Below are 17,769 nucleotides of genomic sequence, written 5' to 3' on the forward strand. Positions count from 1 at the left end.
GTTGGATAGTACATTTATCGAGGAGGGCTATAGGCTATATTATATTATCAATAACATTAGGGATCCTTACTAAAAGTCCAATTTAGAATCAAATGCGTTGGAGGGTGTTAGATACAACATGCAGTACACGTACGAAGTGTGTGTTGACAATGCCGCAGGCGCTAGAAGTTTATTTCCTATTGCCTATTAACATTGTTGCCACGCACTAGATGCCTTATCATTCTTAATTATCCCATACAAGTAAAAAACACCCGTGTGATATTAACAACAAAGCAATCAGTACCCTCATAAGAGTTCAATTAGTATTTAAATACTTTTTATCACTTTAAATCGCAAACCTAAACTATTGTTTTTTTTTCCCTCTCTGTGTTCAATTTGTTTTTTTTTTCTTTTACTAGAATTATTTTTATTATTTTTAATTTATTTTTATTTTTCGGACCATCAATAATTTTCCTCTCCCGTTACAATTCTGACAAGGACTTGTATCTACCTCTATCACTCATCACTATATCTCTAAAACTATAAACCCGATTGACTTGAAATTTAGCATAGTTACTCATTTTGTGATGTAGACGCTCACTAAGAACGGATTCTGCGGAAATCTTATCCCAAGGGGAGTTTCGGGGGCGTTATACATATATAAAAATTTCCAGTTTTTGGTAGGAAATCACCATGGCAACAGCTGTTGCTTTGTTGATGCTTCATTCGTCTCTATGGCAACGACTATTTCATTGTTAGTGCAGTCCTCATCACCGTTGAAATTTTGCGGGTAATTTAAATATCAAAAATTGCCCTTTTTTTCAAGTATACTATATATTTTACAGACTTGAAACTTCACAGTAAAGTTCATTATGTTACGCAGGATGACATTTTCCGAAAATTAGATCCCATGGGTGGTTAAAACCAGGCAACAGTGGGTACTTTGTCTGCATGAGAACAGGATTTTGCATTGTTCATGCGTTCTGCGTCTCCATGGCAACTGGCCCACAAGGAGGGGCATGTATAATGAGCGGCGCAAAAGTGATCTGCCTGTAGACTGCCATAGCGAAGTACGGGTACATCAGTTGTACATTGCGTGCACGATCGGGAAACCATCGGTGCTATTCATTTTCTCTCCGGTACATTATACAGCATTGTAATAAATTTTCACTGAATTTTTTTTTATTTACCATTACTGTAAATGGGAGATGTGGCTTAATTTATTTCCATTAGTATAGCCGTGCGAAGCCGGGTCGGGCAGCTAGTCTCTCTATATATCTGTATATCACCCTCTCTCTATCTCCCTGTATACATCTTCCTAACTATATCTTCAAAAAACAGAAGACTAACATATAAATATTAATTTATATATTTTACCGATCTATATTTTTATCAATCTTTTTACCTGATACAGGTGTGACTTAAGTATATAAAACATGTGCGTATTTTAATGAAATGTCCCAGCATTTCAAATCAATTGGTGAAGAACTTTCGGAGATTTAAGATTTCAAACAAACATTTATATTTTTATTTATATAGATTTTTATCTGGATAATGGTAAGTCTATTTACTGCTCTATAACATTACAGGATACCAGAAAAATCACTTCCAGATATAAATGATAAGTAACATTAACTTTCGGCAAAAGCAATATCCATGCCTATGCAAGAATTTAGGAATTTTTAAAGGTTTTATTTTCTGTTTTTGACCCCAAAATACAGTAAAACCCCTGTCATACACTTTTCAACGGAGGGCACAAAAATGGTGTATGATGCGGGAAAGTGTATGAAAAGGGAATGGCAATAACGAAATTTTTTTCCAATCTAGCATATCAGCACAGTGCCAGATTAAACATAAATATATATATGTGTAAATAATTGCATTATATTAATGAAAGATATGAATTCATCATTATATTATACATATAATAAAACCACCAGAAATGTAAAATACAGTCCATAATCAAGTAAAGCTGACATGAGAAACAGTGGCCTTAAAAAATGTTATGAAGTCCTTTCTTGGAGGGGGGGAAAAGTCACCAAGACTAAATTAGAAATTAAAAAAATTAGGCTATTGTAAAAAAAAAAATCAGAAATTTTTGCTTGTTTATTACATTTTACAAACAACTTTATGCAACAGAACAATTTTCAATAAAATTTTAACTTGAGAAACGTAAAATTCAAAACAATCCAATCGTAAAAAAACAATAACAAACGGGTATATTCAGTTCAAAGATAAACGACTGCACAAAATATGAGATCCGTGCCTTGGTAAAGCACGTGCACCATTTTCATGATCATTTCTTGTTTGCGCCACTAGTCTCGCTTGGTGCTGGCCATAGATGCTACTAGCAAAGTGCACAGTCTTCCTGATACTATCCATATCTATGGTGTGATAGTTATTTTCTTACGTTTGCAAATGTAAACAATGATCTTTTTCAAAATAAAAGCATTAAAACTGAGTTTATAAGGAGGAATATAAAAAATTTTTGTGGATTTTAGGACTTTTCCGCTTCGTAAAAACGTATGAAACGGGAAATTAATGGTTTTATAAGTGTATGTTCCGGGAAAGTAAACCATTGTAAATATAGTACTTTCGGCGGGACCGAAATTAATCGGCGTATGACACGGGAAAATGTATGAAACGGGAACGTATCATCGAGGTTCTACTGTAATTACATTATTAGTATACAAGTGCACCTTCTATGCCCTGCCAGGGTTACCACAAATAAATATATGATTTATAAATTTTATAACATTTCAAGGATATGAAAGACAAAAATTGTGTTTTCAAAGTTCAGTAATAAAAGAAAAGATACATAAATAAATTAAGAAATTAACACTACATATATTTACTAGGAATGTATGTCATCTATAACGATATCAACAATGCTGATGTACAGTTCTTTACATCACCCTCCATACGTCTAAATTTTTCACTTGCTGGCAATTAACGAAATCCGTATTACTACTTACTACATGAAGCAAATCTATACTTCACTGAAGTTTTAATGGCTGATTTCTCTACACTTGCAACAGAAAATAATCTGTTGCACAATTTAAATTTTTCAACAGAACTATATATGTATGCATGCATTAATCAACTTGAAAATTATGAATCTTGAAGCCATGACTCTCAAAAGCGAAGACATTGTATTAACTGAAAGCAAAAAATTACATTTTTAAAATATAAACATATTCATTCTGCTAGAGCTTATACTATCAAAAGAGAACGTAAATCTATACCAGTGTTCAGATGTAAAAGAAATAATAATTTTACTGCAGTAATGAATACGATTAAATTATCTTAAACTTTTGAGCATGCTGTGAAATATTTATACATATGTCTTCATGCAACATCAAAATGCACAGTAATTACCAAACATTATTGCTTGGCGGCGAGAAAACTGGTCAGGAAGTCAGCCATTATGAGATGTTTGTTGGACTTTACAAAATTATATAAGCTAGTAAATTTTTACCTACATTTAGATAGTAACCCAACAGATAAAAATATTAACAGCCAATAAATGAATAAAAATAAACAATTAACCATATAACTAAGGATAAGTCAATTCCACATTTCTTCGACTCCGATTCCACAATTTCCCTCGATTCAGGGCTCCATTCCAATTCTAATTACCAATCTTAATTTCTATCTGAATGAAATTATGGAAATTCAAAAAGGACTTTAACCTAAAAATAACACTTAAGAAGTCTACATATACATACATTTTCTGAAACTTTACATTTGAAAAGCTTGCAAGTATTGTGAAATACATAATTAAGTGATAAAAATGCACGATTTTGTATTCTTAAGTCCGCAACCGACTCTTCATAGTTGACATCATTCAGTACATAGATTGTAACAATAGTTCAGAATTATTATTCTTATTGAAGTTTACCTTTTGACTAGAATATTTTATTGATTAATGCTGGTTACATATTACACAGTATATTAATGTTAATGAAAACTATTTGTACACAATAGTATTTAAGAATTTTAAATTTTACTAGCAATCTAAAGTAATTTATTAAATTATTAAAAGACTAATTACTTACCACACTGTTGTCATCTTTGCACACAGGATAGCTATTACCTGTAAAAACATATTTTAGAAAATATTAACCAAAATCAGTCACAGTCCAAAAATCCATGAAAATATGGACTTATGATTACATAATTAAATATAAAATGTAGCACATGGTTACACGTTATTTAATAAAGTACCAATTAACACAAATGTTACATCAACAACTAGAACAAGGATGTACAACATTCAGAGTCACCCATAAAATCATAGGTGTGACAACAGGATGGACCATTTGAGCCCTAAGCTCTACTACATACTGTTTGGAATAGGATTTGTGAGCTGACTGTATAAATGAAAAAAACAATGATTAATGACTACTGCTTTGTAAATCATACACTTTTAGAAGCTGTACTCTCATCGCAATTATTACACATAATATGACTCATAAAAAATAACATTAGGAAAGTTTTTTTTTTTAAATAAAATAATAAGTTTGAAAAGTTTTTGCAGCAAAATATATGAAATGTTAACATTTTACAGAAGTTTTCCTTGTTAATAGTATAACTAAGTCACATGAGAAACATTTTAGCATGGTTTTACTGCATTACGTTTTATTCAGGTAAGTGAATATCCCTTAAGGTTTGTTTCACATTTTCTATTTCTTATCATAACTTCGAAGGGCTAATTACTGAAATTTTAACATGCTGCCTCCCTTTTATTTAAATGGTCTGTCAATATTTTCAATTGATATTCTATTCATCAAAATTAATCAAATGGATGTAAAAAGGTCGTGAAAGTGGTAACTATGAAGAAAACTAGCACAACATTTTACACCCATTATTACACCTAGTCATTATCTGTTGAAAATATTTGTAACAGAACAACAAAATGTTATGAGAGGCTTACGCCACAGACATTATTCGAGGTGCAAACCACCTGCAGGGAGTCTTGTCGCAGCAAGTGCAAGGCAGCAGACTGTATCGTAAGAGCAGCCCCGCCGACAGTCCTCAAACCAGGGCAGCAAGCCGCAGAACTGCAAGACACTTCAGACGGCAAACACTCCTCGAGGTTTAAAATAAGAGGAAACAGATCGAGACAGGTGCTTTGATCCCTGGTCGTCATCTGATGCTAACGCCACGTCGACGCCGCTGGGCGCGGTCGCAGTGCATCCTGAACGGGACATGTCGTTCTGACATCTCAGCTTCACCGGCACGTATTTACAGCGGTGCATGTCCGATTGAACTCAACACGATTCATTGCTCTAATATCAATTACATAAAGTTAATGGTATAATGAAATAATAAATGTAGTGCATAAAATAACATCAAATAACTAAAACATAGGGGTCTACGAGCAGAGGATTTTCACTTCGAGTCGAGCTCGAGCGAGCTTGCTAAAATACTCGCGAGTAAGAAGTCGAGTTCAAGGTTTTTTTTTTTTTTTTTTTTTTTAAGTTTATTGCACATAAATTTACTGTGACGGAGTAATAAAATGTGAGAACTTTTGAGAAAAATATGGAAATAAAAAAAGAAACCATTATCATTGTTAGACTACTAAATAGATAGACCTACATTACAGGTCTGCGAGCCTAAGAATTTTACTTTGAGCCAAGCTCGAGCGAGCCTACTTGAAAGTTCTTGAAGCTTGAGCTTTTGTGGTACAGTTACACTTTTGGGAAATTATTTTTACCTTAAACTTAGTAGGTATAATGTTTGAATAAAGTATTAAAATGAAGTGGGCTCATTAATTTTGGGTAACTATTTACAGAGTGCATTAATAATTTGCACTGCTAGGAAAAAAAACATTTTTGCCATTGAATCTAACCTTTTTCTATTGGTTCATTAGTAACTGATATCATCCAACTAACATAACCACAGTTTACAAGTATATGTTTGTGTAAATGTAACATATCTTTGGAATAATTTCATCCTTGTCAATTTTTCTGGAGTCCTTACTGAGCTTCAACAAACTGAGCACCAAAAATCATGTTGTTTGAAAAGTACATTCACATTGTTTCAAAATTTCCACTTTTCGGCACAAAAATTCTGAGCGAGATTGTCATAGAGTATTAAATTCTGTTCTTCAATCTATCATGCAGAAAAATAATTTGTTCTGCACGTTCAGGAGTTAAATTAGCTCTACGATTGGAGATGGTGTTTACAGCTGAAGAGAAGCGTCTCTCACTGGCAACCTGTGTGGCTGGAAAGCTTTAGTAAAATTGTTTAACCTCAAAATTAGTGTCAAATATCTGTAACTTGTAATTTTAAAGTTTAATCAATTGAAAGTAATAAAAATAGAAGCATTTTACTTAATTCAATTTACACTTCCAAAAAAAACATACGCACAATAAACTTACATGGAATTTAAAGTCTTTTTCAATATCCTGTAGTCTGAAATATGTTTACTCATGTCATCAAATGTAGAGCTGTACTGAAGAAGCCGATTTTGCCAATATTTAGTTGAATCGGCATTTCTGCTGACTTCCGATATGCTTGTTAATTTTCGGACCATATTACTGAAAAACGAAAGAGACTGCCATAACCTAAAAATCCATGAGTACCCTTTTCACTTTTCGTAGTAGTACTGCATTCTTTCAGATCGCATTATTTCTTAGCAACATGTGCCAACCGTACATATCAAGATTTAACATCCTTTTTTTTTTTCAATAATGTTCTTTAATTTTAATATGTCCTAAATAAATACATTACCATCACGGTAAATACACATCTCGGTTATTACGGCAACTATAGTGCAAATGTGGTAACTATCATGCTTCTGTAGTAGTTATGGTATCTACAAAGAATCTTTAATTCTTTTTATGGTAATTATCTTAAGATAACTATTGGGTTTGTACTGTAGTTATGGTACACCATCCATATTTCTTCGTAAGTTGTTGTTCATTTGTCTTTTCTTCATATTTATATTTACGTGCGCCATTACTAAGGCAGGAACTTTCATAAAAATTTTAAACGGGACTTTATATCACACATTTAATGGCGTAAATTATGAGACCCCGGACAATTTAAACCTTTATACAGTAAAATGCGGGAAATGCTTCCGCATAAAGCGGGAAAGTGATACATTAATGCTATGCGGAAAATTATAGAACTAAAAAAAATTATTCACTGAAATTCGTAAATCCTGGGTATGTAAAAATGACGTGTTCATGTATACGGTCGATCATGTTACATTATAAAGTAAAGGATAATGTGTTGTAAGACTTTTATTCCGATATAATGAGTCTTTTTTTTTCTAAAGGTACAGTGCAATAAAAGCTCGCTCGAATTTCGAGTTGTTGAAAAGCCACGAGCTCGAGTTCGAGTATTACTAAAAAACTCGACTCGAAACTCGAATTTCGAGTACTCGCAGATATCTACTAAAACATCTGTGTCCTGCTTAATCAACCTAGTAACACATCAAGTTATAAGCAAAATTATAACTCATACATCCGTGTATATGAAAGCGTGACACAATGCAAGGGAAGTATCGTGTTGGAATTTCAGAAATAGCACACTTAAATAATTGTACTGACAAGATTAAAAAAAAATAATCAACATGGAGTGAGACTGAGCCTTACTACGATTCAAAGCCTTTCTATTTAGCAGAAAGCTAACATGTGACAACACTCCTGCTCGCACCTTCCTGGTCGAAGAAGCTGTCGCCGTCGCGCGAGTGCACGCTGACGTAGACGACTGCCAGCGCCACGAAGAACAGCAGCGCCAGGCACAGCAGCACCATCGACACGGCCTGCGAGTTGTACCACGTCCTCATCACGTCCTCCGTCTTGAACTCCATCGACAGCTCGCGCGGCTTCCTCGTGAATGCAAAGCTGCCGACACACAAGGGTGAAAAAAAATAATTTGCCAGTTGCATTCTGATGCCCTTCAGTCCAAGATCACACGGACTCGGCCCCAAAAATGACCCGAGGATCAACCGTCTAATAGTTGCGCCAAAAAATTCTGCAGCTATGCGACCTTCACATGCATGAACCGAAGTTCATACATTTGCAAAATACTGCAACAGCATCAAAGAAATGTTAGGTGCATTCTATTGATGCGTTGGGACATTTTGAAATCAATACAATCAATCGTGACCCTGCAATTAAATAGTTGGTGCTGTTACCACAAGATAGCAGCTCATGTAGTTGCTGTCTCATGTATATTGTTTAATAATGAACTGAAGATCGCATTTCATACAGAAAGTAATTTCAATAGACTACCGATTATCCAGGTGCGGATTATACGGTTTTCAGGTTAACCGTGGTATATTTCACTTCCCTAAACCATAAAAACAATTTTGACTGTTTGATTGTTTGATTTTTTATATCCGTGCTCTTGTATTAAAATTAAATCCAATGCAATAAATCAGTAATGCAACAAATTAATAATGCATATAATTATTGATGAAACATCAAACAATATTTTGCTCTTTCCTCGATAGATATTCGCTTCCTTTGTTGTATATTTATTTCCGATGACGGCATAGTTTCAACCAATGTTTATATTCCGCCATCCTGCATGTCAGGCGGGTCAGCAGAAGCTCTGGAGAGAGAAGCCAGAAGCTTTCAGTGCTAGTTTACCTCACATCTAGGATGCGTTAGTTGCAAATCATGACAGAAACGCATCTAGTAAGTAAGTGTCGGGAGTTATGTTAACAGGTAAAATAATCTTTCTAATAGAAAAGCGTTAAGATTATCCTTTAAAAATATTATTACAACTGACATATCTCCTATATCAAAAACATTAGGTATTACATATTTCGTAACTCAGAAATGTTGGTAACGCCTTCATAGGAATGTTATGCCAAAGACTTATTTTCTAAACAAAGCAGTACGTGAATTATTAAATTTAATTTTAGGTGGTTTAATCTCAAAATGTTATTTAATATTTTAAGAGTAGTGTAGATTAAAATGGTCGTGTCTGCAAAGCACACTAACCTGATTGGAAAAAAAATTATTTGAATTAAAATTAAAATACTATCGTATTGAAAAACTGCATTTACTGTGCTGTTTTACTGGAACAAATTACAGCGTTACTTCAATGGGCGACTGTTACACTGTTTGTCTAGATATATTCTAGACACCTGCGAGTACTCGAAATTCGAGTTTCGAGTCGAGTTTTTTAGTAATACTCGAACTCGAGCTCGTGGCTTTTCAACAACTCGAAATTCGAGCGAGCTTTTCTTGCACTGTACCTATAGAAAAAAAACTCTCATTATATCGGAATAAAAGTCTTACAACACTATTATCCTTTACTTTATAATGTAACATGATCGACCGTATACATGAACACATCATTTTTACGTACCCGGGATTTACGAATTTCCGTGATTAATTTTTTTTACTTCTATAATTTTCCGCATAGCATTAATGTATCACTTTCCTCCTTTATGCGGAAGTATTTCCCGCCTTATGCGGAAACATTTCCCGCATTTTACTGTAAAAAGCATTTAAATTGTCCGGGGTCTCATCATTTACACCATTAAATGTGTGATATAAAGTCCCGTTTAACATTTTTATGAAAATTCCTGCCAGTAATGGCGCACGTAAATATAAATATGAAGAAAATACAAATGAACAACAACTTACGAAGAAATATGGATGATGTACCATAACTACAGTACAATTCCAATAGTTATCTTAAGATAATTACCATAAAAAGAACTAAAGATTCTTTGTAGATACCATAACTACTGCAGAAGCATGATAGTTACCACATTTGCACTATAGTTGCCGTAATAACCGAGATGTGTATTTACCGTGATGGTAATGTATTTATTTAGGACATATTAAAATTAAAGAACATTATTGAAAAAAAAGGATGTTAAATCTTGATATGTACGGTTGGCACATGTTGCTAAGAAATAATGTGATCTGAAAGAATGTAGTACTACTACGAAAAGTGAAAAGGGTACTCGTGGATTTTTAGGTTATGGCAGTCTCTTTCGTTTTTCAGTAATATCGGTCGAAAATTAACAAGAGTATTGGAAGTTGGCAGAAATGCCGATTCAACTAAATATTGGCAAAATCGGCTTCTTCAGTACAGCTCTACATTTGATGACATGAGTAAACATATTTCAGACTACAGGACATTGAAAAAGACTTTAATTTCCATGTAGGTTTATTGTGCGTAAGTTTTTTTTGCAAGTGTAAATTGAATTAAGTAAAATGCTTCTATTTTTATTACTTTAAATTGATTAAACTTAATGACAAGTTACAGATATTTGACACTAATTTTGAGGTTAAACAATTTGGTAAATATGTAGAGTAACGGTATATGCGAAAAAAAAAATGCTAAAAATCTGAAAATACTTTTATTCTATGCTCTTTCACTTCCTCTTTTCAAATCAACCGGCGGAGATAAGAAATTCCAAATACTTTAGGAATATCGAATTTTTTAATTTAGTAGGCTAACAATGATAATGGTTTCTTTTTTTATTTCCATATTTTTCTCAAAAGTTCTCACATTTTATTACTCCATCACAGTAAATTTATGTGCAATAAACTTAAAAAAAAAAACTCAAACTCGACTCGATACTCGCGAGTATTTTAGCAAACTCGCTCGAGCTCGACTCGAAGTGAAAATCTTCTGCTCGCAGATGCCTAATATATTCGAGAATAAAAAAATATAAGGTTTTTTTTCTTTGTTTTCAATTATTAGTCGACCGCTTACAAGTGATTATCCCGAATAGTTGGGAGTCTACTGTATGATGAAATAAAAGCCCTTATTAGACATAACTAAAACCATAAGTATTTCAAATAATTTTTACATAGGAAAAAATTGCGATGCCAGAAGAAAAAAAAAAGCATTTATAACACTTGTATTACATGAAATCCTAAATTTGGTAAATGCAAGCTTGAATAAAGATCATTTGAACCACCAGTTAGATTGGTTCATCCTTATAGTGCAATTGGGGTGTTTTATAACACACATCCAATTATGAATTTTAAAGTTGTGATCCTTTAATGTACTATGTAAAAAAAAAAAGATATATCTGTGGCTATCTAACGAATGACTTAATCAGAGCTTAACACTTCTACTTCGAGGTCACATGAGACAATGAAGGGTAATGAAATGAGAATGGAGCACCGACAGAAACAGAAGTACCATGAGAAAACCCCACTAGCTCACAGTTACTAGGAAATAAGCAATCTGACCACTCAACCATTATGAGCCTACATCTGTGGCTAACAATTTTAACACTGCATTACTACTAAGACAAATAAAAATAACCAAACAATACGCCAATAGTTACCAACATAAATAAGAACATAATTAGTGCAATTTGCACAAATATTTTTTTCTACACACGTCAATTGTTTTCCTTACAAGCATGTCAACAATCCTTTTCTAGGTGCTTTTTTTTTTTTTCCAATTTTTATTTACCTACTACGTCTGCTGTTTACATTACATGTAATTAGGTTCCACAATAATTAGAGTCCCGGAAATTTCGCGGATTCCTCTGGCCTCAGGATAGAATTCAAAGTTATAGGTGTGCTCGACCCATGTTTACTTTCCCATTGGTTGATTTCTTAGCGAGGACATTTTTATCCTTGTTATTTGGCACTACCTGATTCGCTTACTTCTCTCCTAGCTGGTCATCGTTGGCTCACGGTCGTAGAGGGGCGTGTACAGATAACTGCGGTCCAAACACTAACACAGTGCGACAGTGTGGAGGTTTGCATTCTAGCTTGCGACTAAATGAATCCACGAAATTTCCGTGGCTCTAACAATAATGTTTTGCCATTTCACATTTCATAAAACGTTTGCTATATAGGTAGCCAAGATTAATAAAATGCTAATGGACTGGGTGATTTATATTGAATAATGAACAAAGTTAGGTATCATTTCACCCTAATGATAGCAAAACTGTAATTTTGTACACAAAAAATCCACTCTTATGCTATCTATACTTTGACTGAGCCTTTAATTGCGTGTTTTTAAGCAACCAAAACGTAATTTTTAAAATTTTTGAAGAACACAAATAATCCACTCTTTTGCTATCCATACTTTGGCTAAGCCTTTAATTGCTTGTTTTTAAGCAACCAAACCATAATTTTTAAAATCTTTGAAGGAACATCACTTAAGTTTCCCCGTTACAAATCACACATCATGACAGAAGAAACAAGGATATGACTAATACTCTACAATATGACGGATCCGAAGAAAGTATTGCACGCAACCACCAAAGATACGCACAAATGTTCTAATCTGTTTGGCTAATTAGTGGTTAATTTTTTTAATAAACTCAAAAAATAATATACGACTTGAAATTGTTATTATAATTAAAAATTGTAAACCTAAGATAAAGTATAAACACAATTACGAATTTGCAGCTACACTCTTATTTTAAGCCAACTGATTGTATATTTGAGTAACAAATAGGGGTATTTATAATATAAGATTAAACTGTGAATTGCAATAAAACCAAACCACAAAGCAAGTCAATACAAATATAAACCCCGAAACGCAAGTTAAAACACCATTTAGCATAGCAATGTAACTAAAGAAAACATGACATTATTCAGCATTTAATATAATGGAACTCAAAAATGTAAATTCATTGAATGTAATAAATTTAGCATTAATTTTGTACAAGTATGTATGACATAAATGGATTGTAAAAAAAAATAATGTAATATTGATTGATCTTGCATTTGTTACATTAGTAACACATTTTTACATAAATGACTTTACATGTATTAAACACACAAAATTTTGCCAATTTATTTTTATTTTTAATTTTCTGAGAAGTTCTGTTCTAAACATTTTTATTACTAATGATTTTACTGTATAAGAGCATTAGGTGTCAGTCGAAATGAGACTAAAATATTTTGAAGGGGCAAAATATTCATTCTTGTTGAAAATTCCTTTTTTTTTTTCCTTCTTTTTTTTTATTATTTTATTAAGACAGTAACGCAGCAATGTTCTGTTTTAAAAACAAAACCGTCCTAAAAATAAAATCATAAAATCTTGTCCCTAGGTATTTAAAATTTTGGTTTGCAAAGGTAAAAGGCAAAAAAAAAATTTGTATTTGAAACTTGTGGGCATGTTCCGTAGAGCCTTCAACCAGTCCAGTCCAGGTTTCTGGTAGCTCGCGGAGCCACGCTGACCTGCGAGTGCCGTGGAGGCCGTTGGGCGACCCCAGCACGCCCCTGGAGTCCTCGCCGACGTCCCGCTCCTTCACGTCGTTCACGCTGACGGGGGTCGAGTGGTGGTAGTGGCTGCCGCTCCCCGTAGAGTACCTGCCGGTGGAGGCGCCTGGAACCCGCATCTCAGCTGCAACGCCATTTTCTGCTACTTACTACAGCTTATTTCCCATCACCATTACGGTGAATGTTGAAAACATTGAACTGCGTCCGAGTTTCACATTGTAAGTTTATATGCAACATCAACCACACAAAGAACACATGAAATTGTTACCAAGGTTACTGGTGAGTACTGATAGAGAGACTTTTTTTTTATTAAACAATAGTGTTACAAACCCACTAAGATGCGTGGTAGGACACAAGTGAATCGTCATTTTTCGAAGGACTGCATTAGTGATTCCGTAAAAATCCAGGCAACTATTTGGAAGGTCAACAAAAAATGGCTGGTAAGATATACTTTTCAAGGAACCTTTAAGCATGAATGATCCTTTAGGTAGGTATTCGGTAACATCCAAAGTCTTCAACTTCTCTCGTTGAAGCGAAGCGAGTGGAGAGTTCTATTAATGAGCATAATCAAGAGTGGATTTGCAGGAGAGTAGATAGTGAACTCACTCGTATGTAATTGAGGCTTTGAGGTATTTTTTTTTTCTTTTCTTTTCAGATACTTTTTTTAGTACTACATATTTATTGTCTTACGACTGACTCACCAGAGGATGTTTTTCAATTCCCACTAGATTCTAAAAAAACTTGACAGTGGAGAGAGAAATGAAGTACAGGAAAACTATTCATTAAAATAGCTTCACATTTTCACTTTTTTCAAGGTCCAGTGGGAAGAAAAATTAACTTTTGCAAGAATTTAAATTTATTTTCAACAATTTTACCGTACTTTAAAAGTGGCTCACCTAACCAATCCTTTTACTAAGTTTTAATCACTAAGCCCTACAAAAACCTTGCCTTCCTATTAAAAACCGACCAACCTAGAAAAAATTTGTAAAACCACTTTAAAATGTACTATTATGTATTATGCATTCACAAATAAAATTAATACTGGTAATCATCTATGACAGGGGTGCATTGGAAAATGCATTTATTTTACTTCCTGACATTTTCTAATTATTTTGTAAAATGGAAAAGAAATAATTGTATTATTTATTTATCTGATATAATTTATTTTCCCGTTTGCAGGTTCATGGATGGATACTGTTTTCTCCATGTTGAATACTTAGAACATGACATTCGCATGTTGTTTAAAATGTGCATGTTGTGAGAGACTGTAGGAAGTTACAAAAATGAGTAAGGTTCGATTTTCACACGTGTTGCTGATTCTTGCTAAAAGCTAGGTTTATCTGATATGTCAGCTACAATAATAAAAAATATTTAATGTCTAAGTGATACATAATTAATGTAGCTCATCAAACTTGACCAACTGTTCACACTTTTTACATTATTTGACATGTGGCTAACCTAACAAAACATTAAAGCATGAAAACTACAGGTAAACTAATTACTGTCTCAATACCATTTTACAGAACAATTAGAAAACTGTCCAGAATAAAATGTGTTTTTATTAGTTTTTTTTATATACCCTTTTCCTAGATTATTTCCTGGATTATTATTTCAATATTCCTGCATAAACATTCAGACATGATACTTTCTGAACCAAAGATTTTAAAAAAACAGAACCTGAAACTCATTGAACCTTATACACCTTCAAGAATGTTCTATTAATTTAATCAAAATGTTTACAAACCTTCACATTAAACTGCTCAAAATTGTATGAAATATACTTTCAAATTATTCCAGTATGAGCACATGTTTGTGAACATTAAGCTTCACATTCACACTCAAATATGGTACAAATGGAAGGATAACATTAACAATTCAACACAGAATTAAATTGCTTACAGGTAAAAATAACATAAGGTATCTGATAATAAATGCTACCATTTGTTATTAAAACTTAAAAAAAATTAATTTAACACAATACTATATTATTATTATTATTAATAATACTTCGAATGGGATACTTAAACTACATTTCGAACGGTTTCATCGTTTGTCTGTTCTTCTATTATACGTTTTTATAATGTAAATATAGTGATGTAAATTTGTGTTGTGCTTTAATAGCTTAGACGAGACTGTTTTCCAAAGAGAACTATCCCTGATCCTGTTTTCGCCACCCTACTGTTTACTTGATACTAGCTGCAACTTGATCCTTCTCCGGAGATACTTAGCAATATAGTGTAGCAGAGACTGTTTTTAAAAAGACAGAGATGTTTAATGTAAGTACATTACAGCCAGGAAAAAGACTGTTTTCTACCCTAATTTAAAAAAATTCACTTGAAATGGAAATCCTATTAGGGACGAAAACAGCTTGGCCTCTGCCGTAACGTACTGACATTAAAAACCCGTTGTTTTTTAACACAGCCTCGTTTACACTATGTTCATATGAATCTCTGCAGAACCACAGGATGAAGTTGCAGCTAGTAAACAATAGGGTGGTGACAATATGATCAGGAATATCTCTTAAAGGAAAACAATCTCTGCTACACTACTGAAGCACAACACAAATTTATGTCAATTTTTTACATTACAGGTAATGTTTACAATAACTTTATACCAATCATAAACCTATAAACACAACTGAATTTTTGTACTGAACCTAACCATTAAAACAATGATTTCTGGTAAACTACATAGAGTTTGTGAGGAAATGCAGTTTTTTAAGAAACATTTACAAAAAAAAAAATTATTTTTCAAATTTTACATGCTTTTGTTTTGATTGGACCATCCTCAATATTTACCTGGCTTACAACTGCTCACAGTATGCAAACATCTTGTTCCAAATAAACATTGTGTAAATCAAATTCTTTTATAAACATGCTACTAAGAAATAATGCTCAGGTAATGAAATAAATTATAGTTTTGCATTATACATAACAATAAGAAAATATATCAACAAGTAAAATATTGTATTTTCAGATTTTTATTTTCTTTCTGAGATGCGCCTTCCCCTATATTATAACCCCCAATTACAGAGTTCAATTACCTTCTTTCGAAAAAGCTACTCTAATAAATAACTCATTAACAATAGTCTCTATATCTAACAGTCTGATGTAACTAAATATGTTCCCTCTATCATAAAGAAAGCATACTTTTAACCAATTGATAGTAAATGAGTTAAGAGCGATAAAATTACAAATTTTAAATTGTGACTATCACACTCCCTTAAGAAGCTTGCCTGGATGGTGGACTAAGGTAATTTAGAAGCAAATGCCACAGATAGAAAATATATGAATTTGAAATAAATTTAATCTTACCAAGAGGGCTGTTCAATTGAGAAGATATCTTCTGTGTGTACGCCGATGCATAGCCTGAATTTCCTGCATCTCTAGAGCCAACGGACCTCGATGAAGCATCGTCTACACCAAACCTTCTTGCTGTTGAGAGTCTATCCTTTGCAGAGCTATAACCAGTATCTGCACCTCCTTTGCTAAACGTAGATGAGAATCTTGAAGTAAATGATGAGAAGTTGTCTAAAAATGAAGACCGTGGTGGACTAATCTGTGATCCATAGTCAGGTTTCCTGCTAGAACTGTACGAAGGTCCTGGGACATCTGAGTCGGATCCTGTGTCAAAACCGTCACTCCTGGAATGTTCATGTCGCGGAGACGAGATACCACTGGAGAAGCGGGAACTGGTCCTGCCCAACGTACTTGTCCTCGAAGACAGAATCCCTCCAGTTTTGGTCAGAGTACTGTGGCCACTCAAGTCGGGGTACAGTGACCCCCGCTTCCATGACGGTTCTGCACTGGTGTCTGTCATATCCGGCTGTGGAGACACCCTACTGGCATCCAACACCACCCTGCTCTGGTTCTTGGTCTGGAACCGAGACATGAAGCTAGGGGGAGGCATTGCTTTACTGGCAGGTTCGTCAGCATCGCTCTCTTCGGAACTGAATCGCGACAGACTGGGGCGATTGGTGGTCTTACCGGATGTACAAGGACCGTTTATCTGCCCTCGCCCTGGTTCATCAACGAGCTTCTGTAATTTTCTCACGTACACCCCTTTGGTCGTCGGCGTCACAGGACCAACGGCCACGCCATGTTCCAAAAGCTTCGAGCGTAACTCACCGTCTGAAAGCTCGTCAGCAGAAGCACTAGAAGATTTTGACCGGTCCAAAACTTTCTCACCTACGGAAGCAACTGAGCTCCCGCGCGACAAGCTTCTTCGCGATCTTGTCGCCTTCACCGACCCTAGATCCTCACTTGGCTTTTTCTCTTCCGAGATTAGTTTCTCCAGCTTCTTTTCATATAGCTTTCTTGTTGTGTCCGTAACAGGCCCAATATTCACGCCGTATTCTTTAAGTCTTCGCCGTAATTCACGGTCCGACAACACATTCACAGCCGCCATTTTCCGCCGTTTACAACAGTTGCACGCCAAAGATACTACACTACACACACGCCTTCGAAGACACACGCAATGTATTTATCTCTAGGTCGTTGGATGATGCACATGCTCATAGGGTGATCATAGAGTTCCAACTTATAAGAAAAAAAGTGTTAGTTCATGGAACAATATGAAAATAAATGCTGAACTCTACTCTGTAGTA

The 17,769-nt window shown here is 34.2% G+C and overlaps 1 protein-coding gene across 4 annotated transcripts in view; it reads right to left on the reverse strand.

The window, feature by feature from the left end:
* The window catches only part of LOC134534815 (inner nuclear membrane protein Man1), a 48,086-nt gene extending 30,413 nt beyond the window's left edge, over window positions 1–17,673 (reverse strand). The window contains exons 1-4 of one of the 4 annotated variants that reach the window (XM_063373415.1): window positions 16,478–17,673; window positions 13,122–13,269; window positions 7,648–7,838; window positions 4,038–4,075 (exon numbers count right to left, since the gene is read on the reverse strand). In XM_063373415.1, coding sequence (XP_063229485.1) covers window positions 4,038–4,075; window positions 7,648–7,838; window positions 13,122–13,269; window positions 16,478–17,570 — 1,470 coding nt within the window. In that variant the 5' untranslated portion in view covers window positions 17,571–17,673. Of the gene's footprint in view, window positions 1–4,037; window positions 4,076–7,647; window positions 7,839–13,121; window positions 13,288–16,477 lie in introns of all 4 variants that reach the window. The other 3 variants (XM_063373413.1, XM_063373416.1, XM_063373414.1) reach the window with 3 other exon arrangements.
* Window positions 17,674–17,769: the final 96 nt, after the last annotated feature.

This window comes from Bacillus rossius, chromosome 8 (assembly GCF_032445375.1).
Source record: "Bacillus rossius redtenbacheri isolate Brsri chromosome 8, Brsri_v3, whole genome shotgun sequence".
NCBI classification, from domain to species: Eukaryota; Metazoa; Arthropoda; class Insecta; order Phasmatodea; family Bacillidae; genus Bacillus; species Bacillus rossius.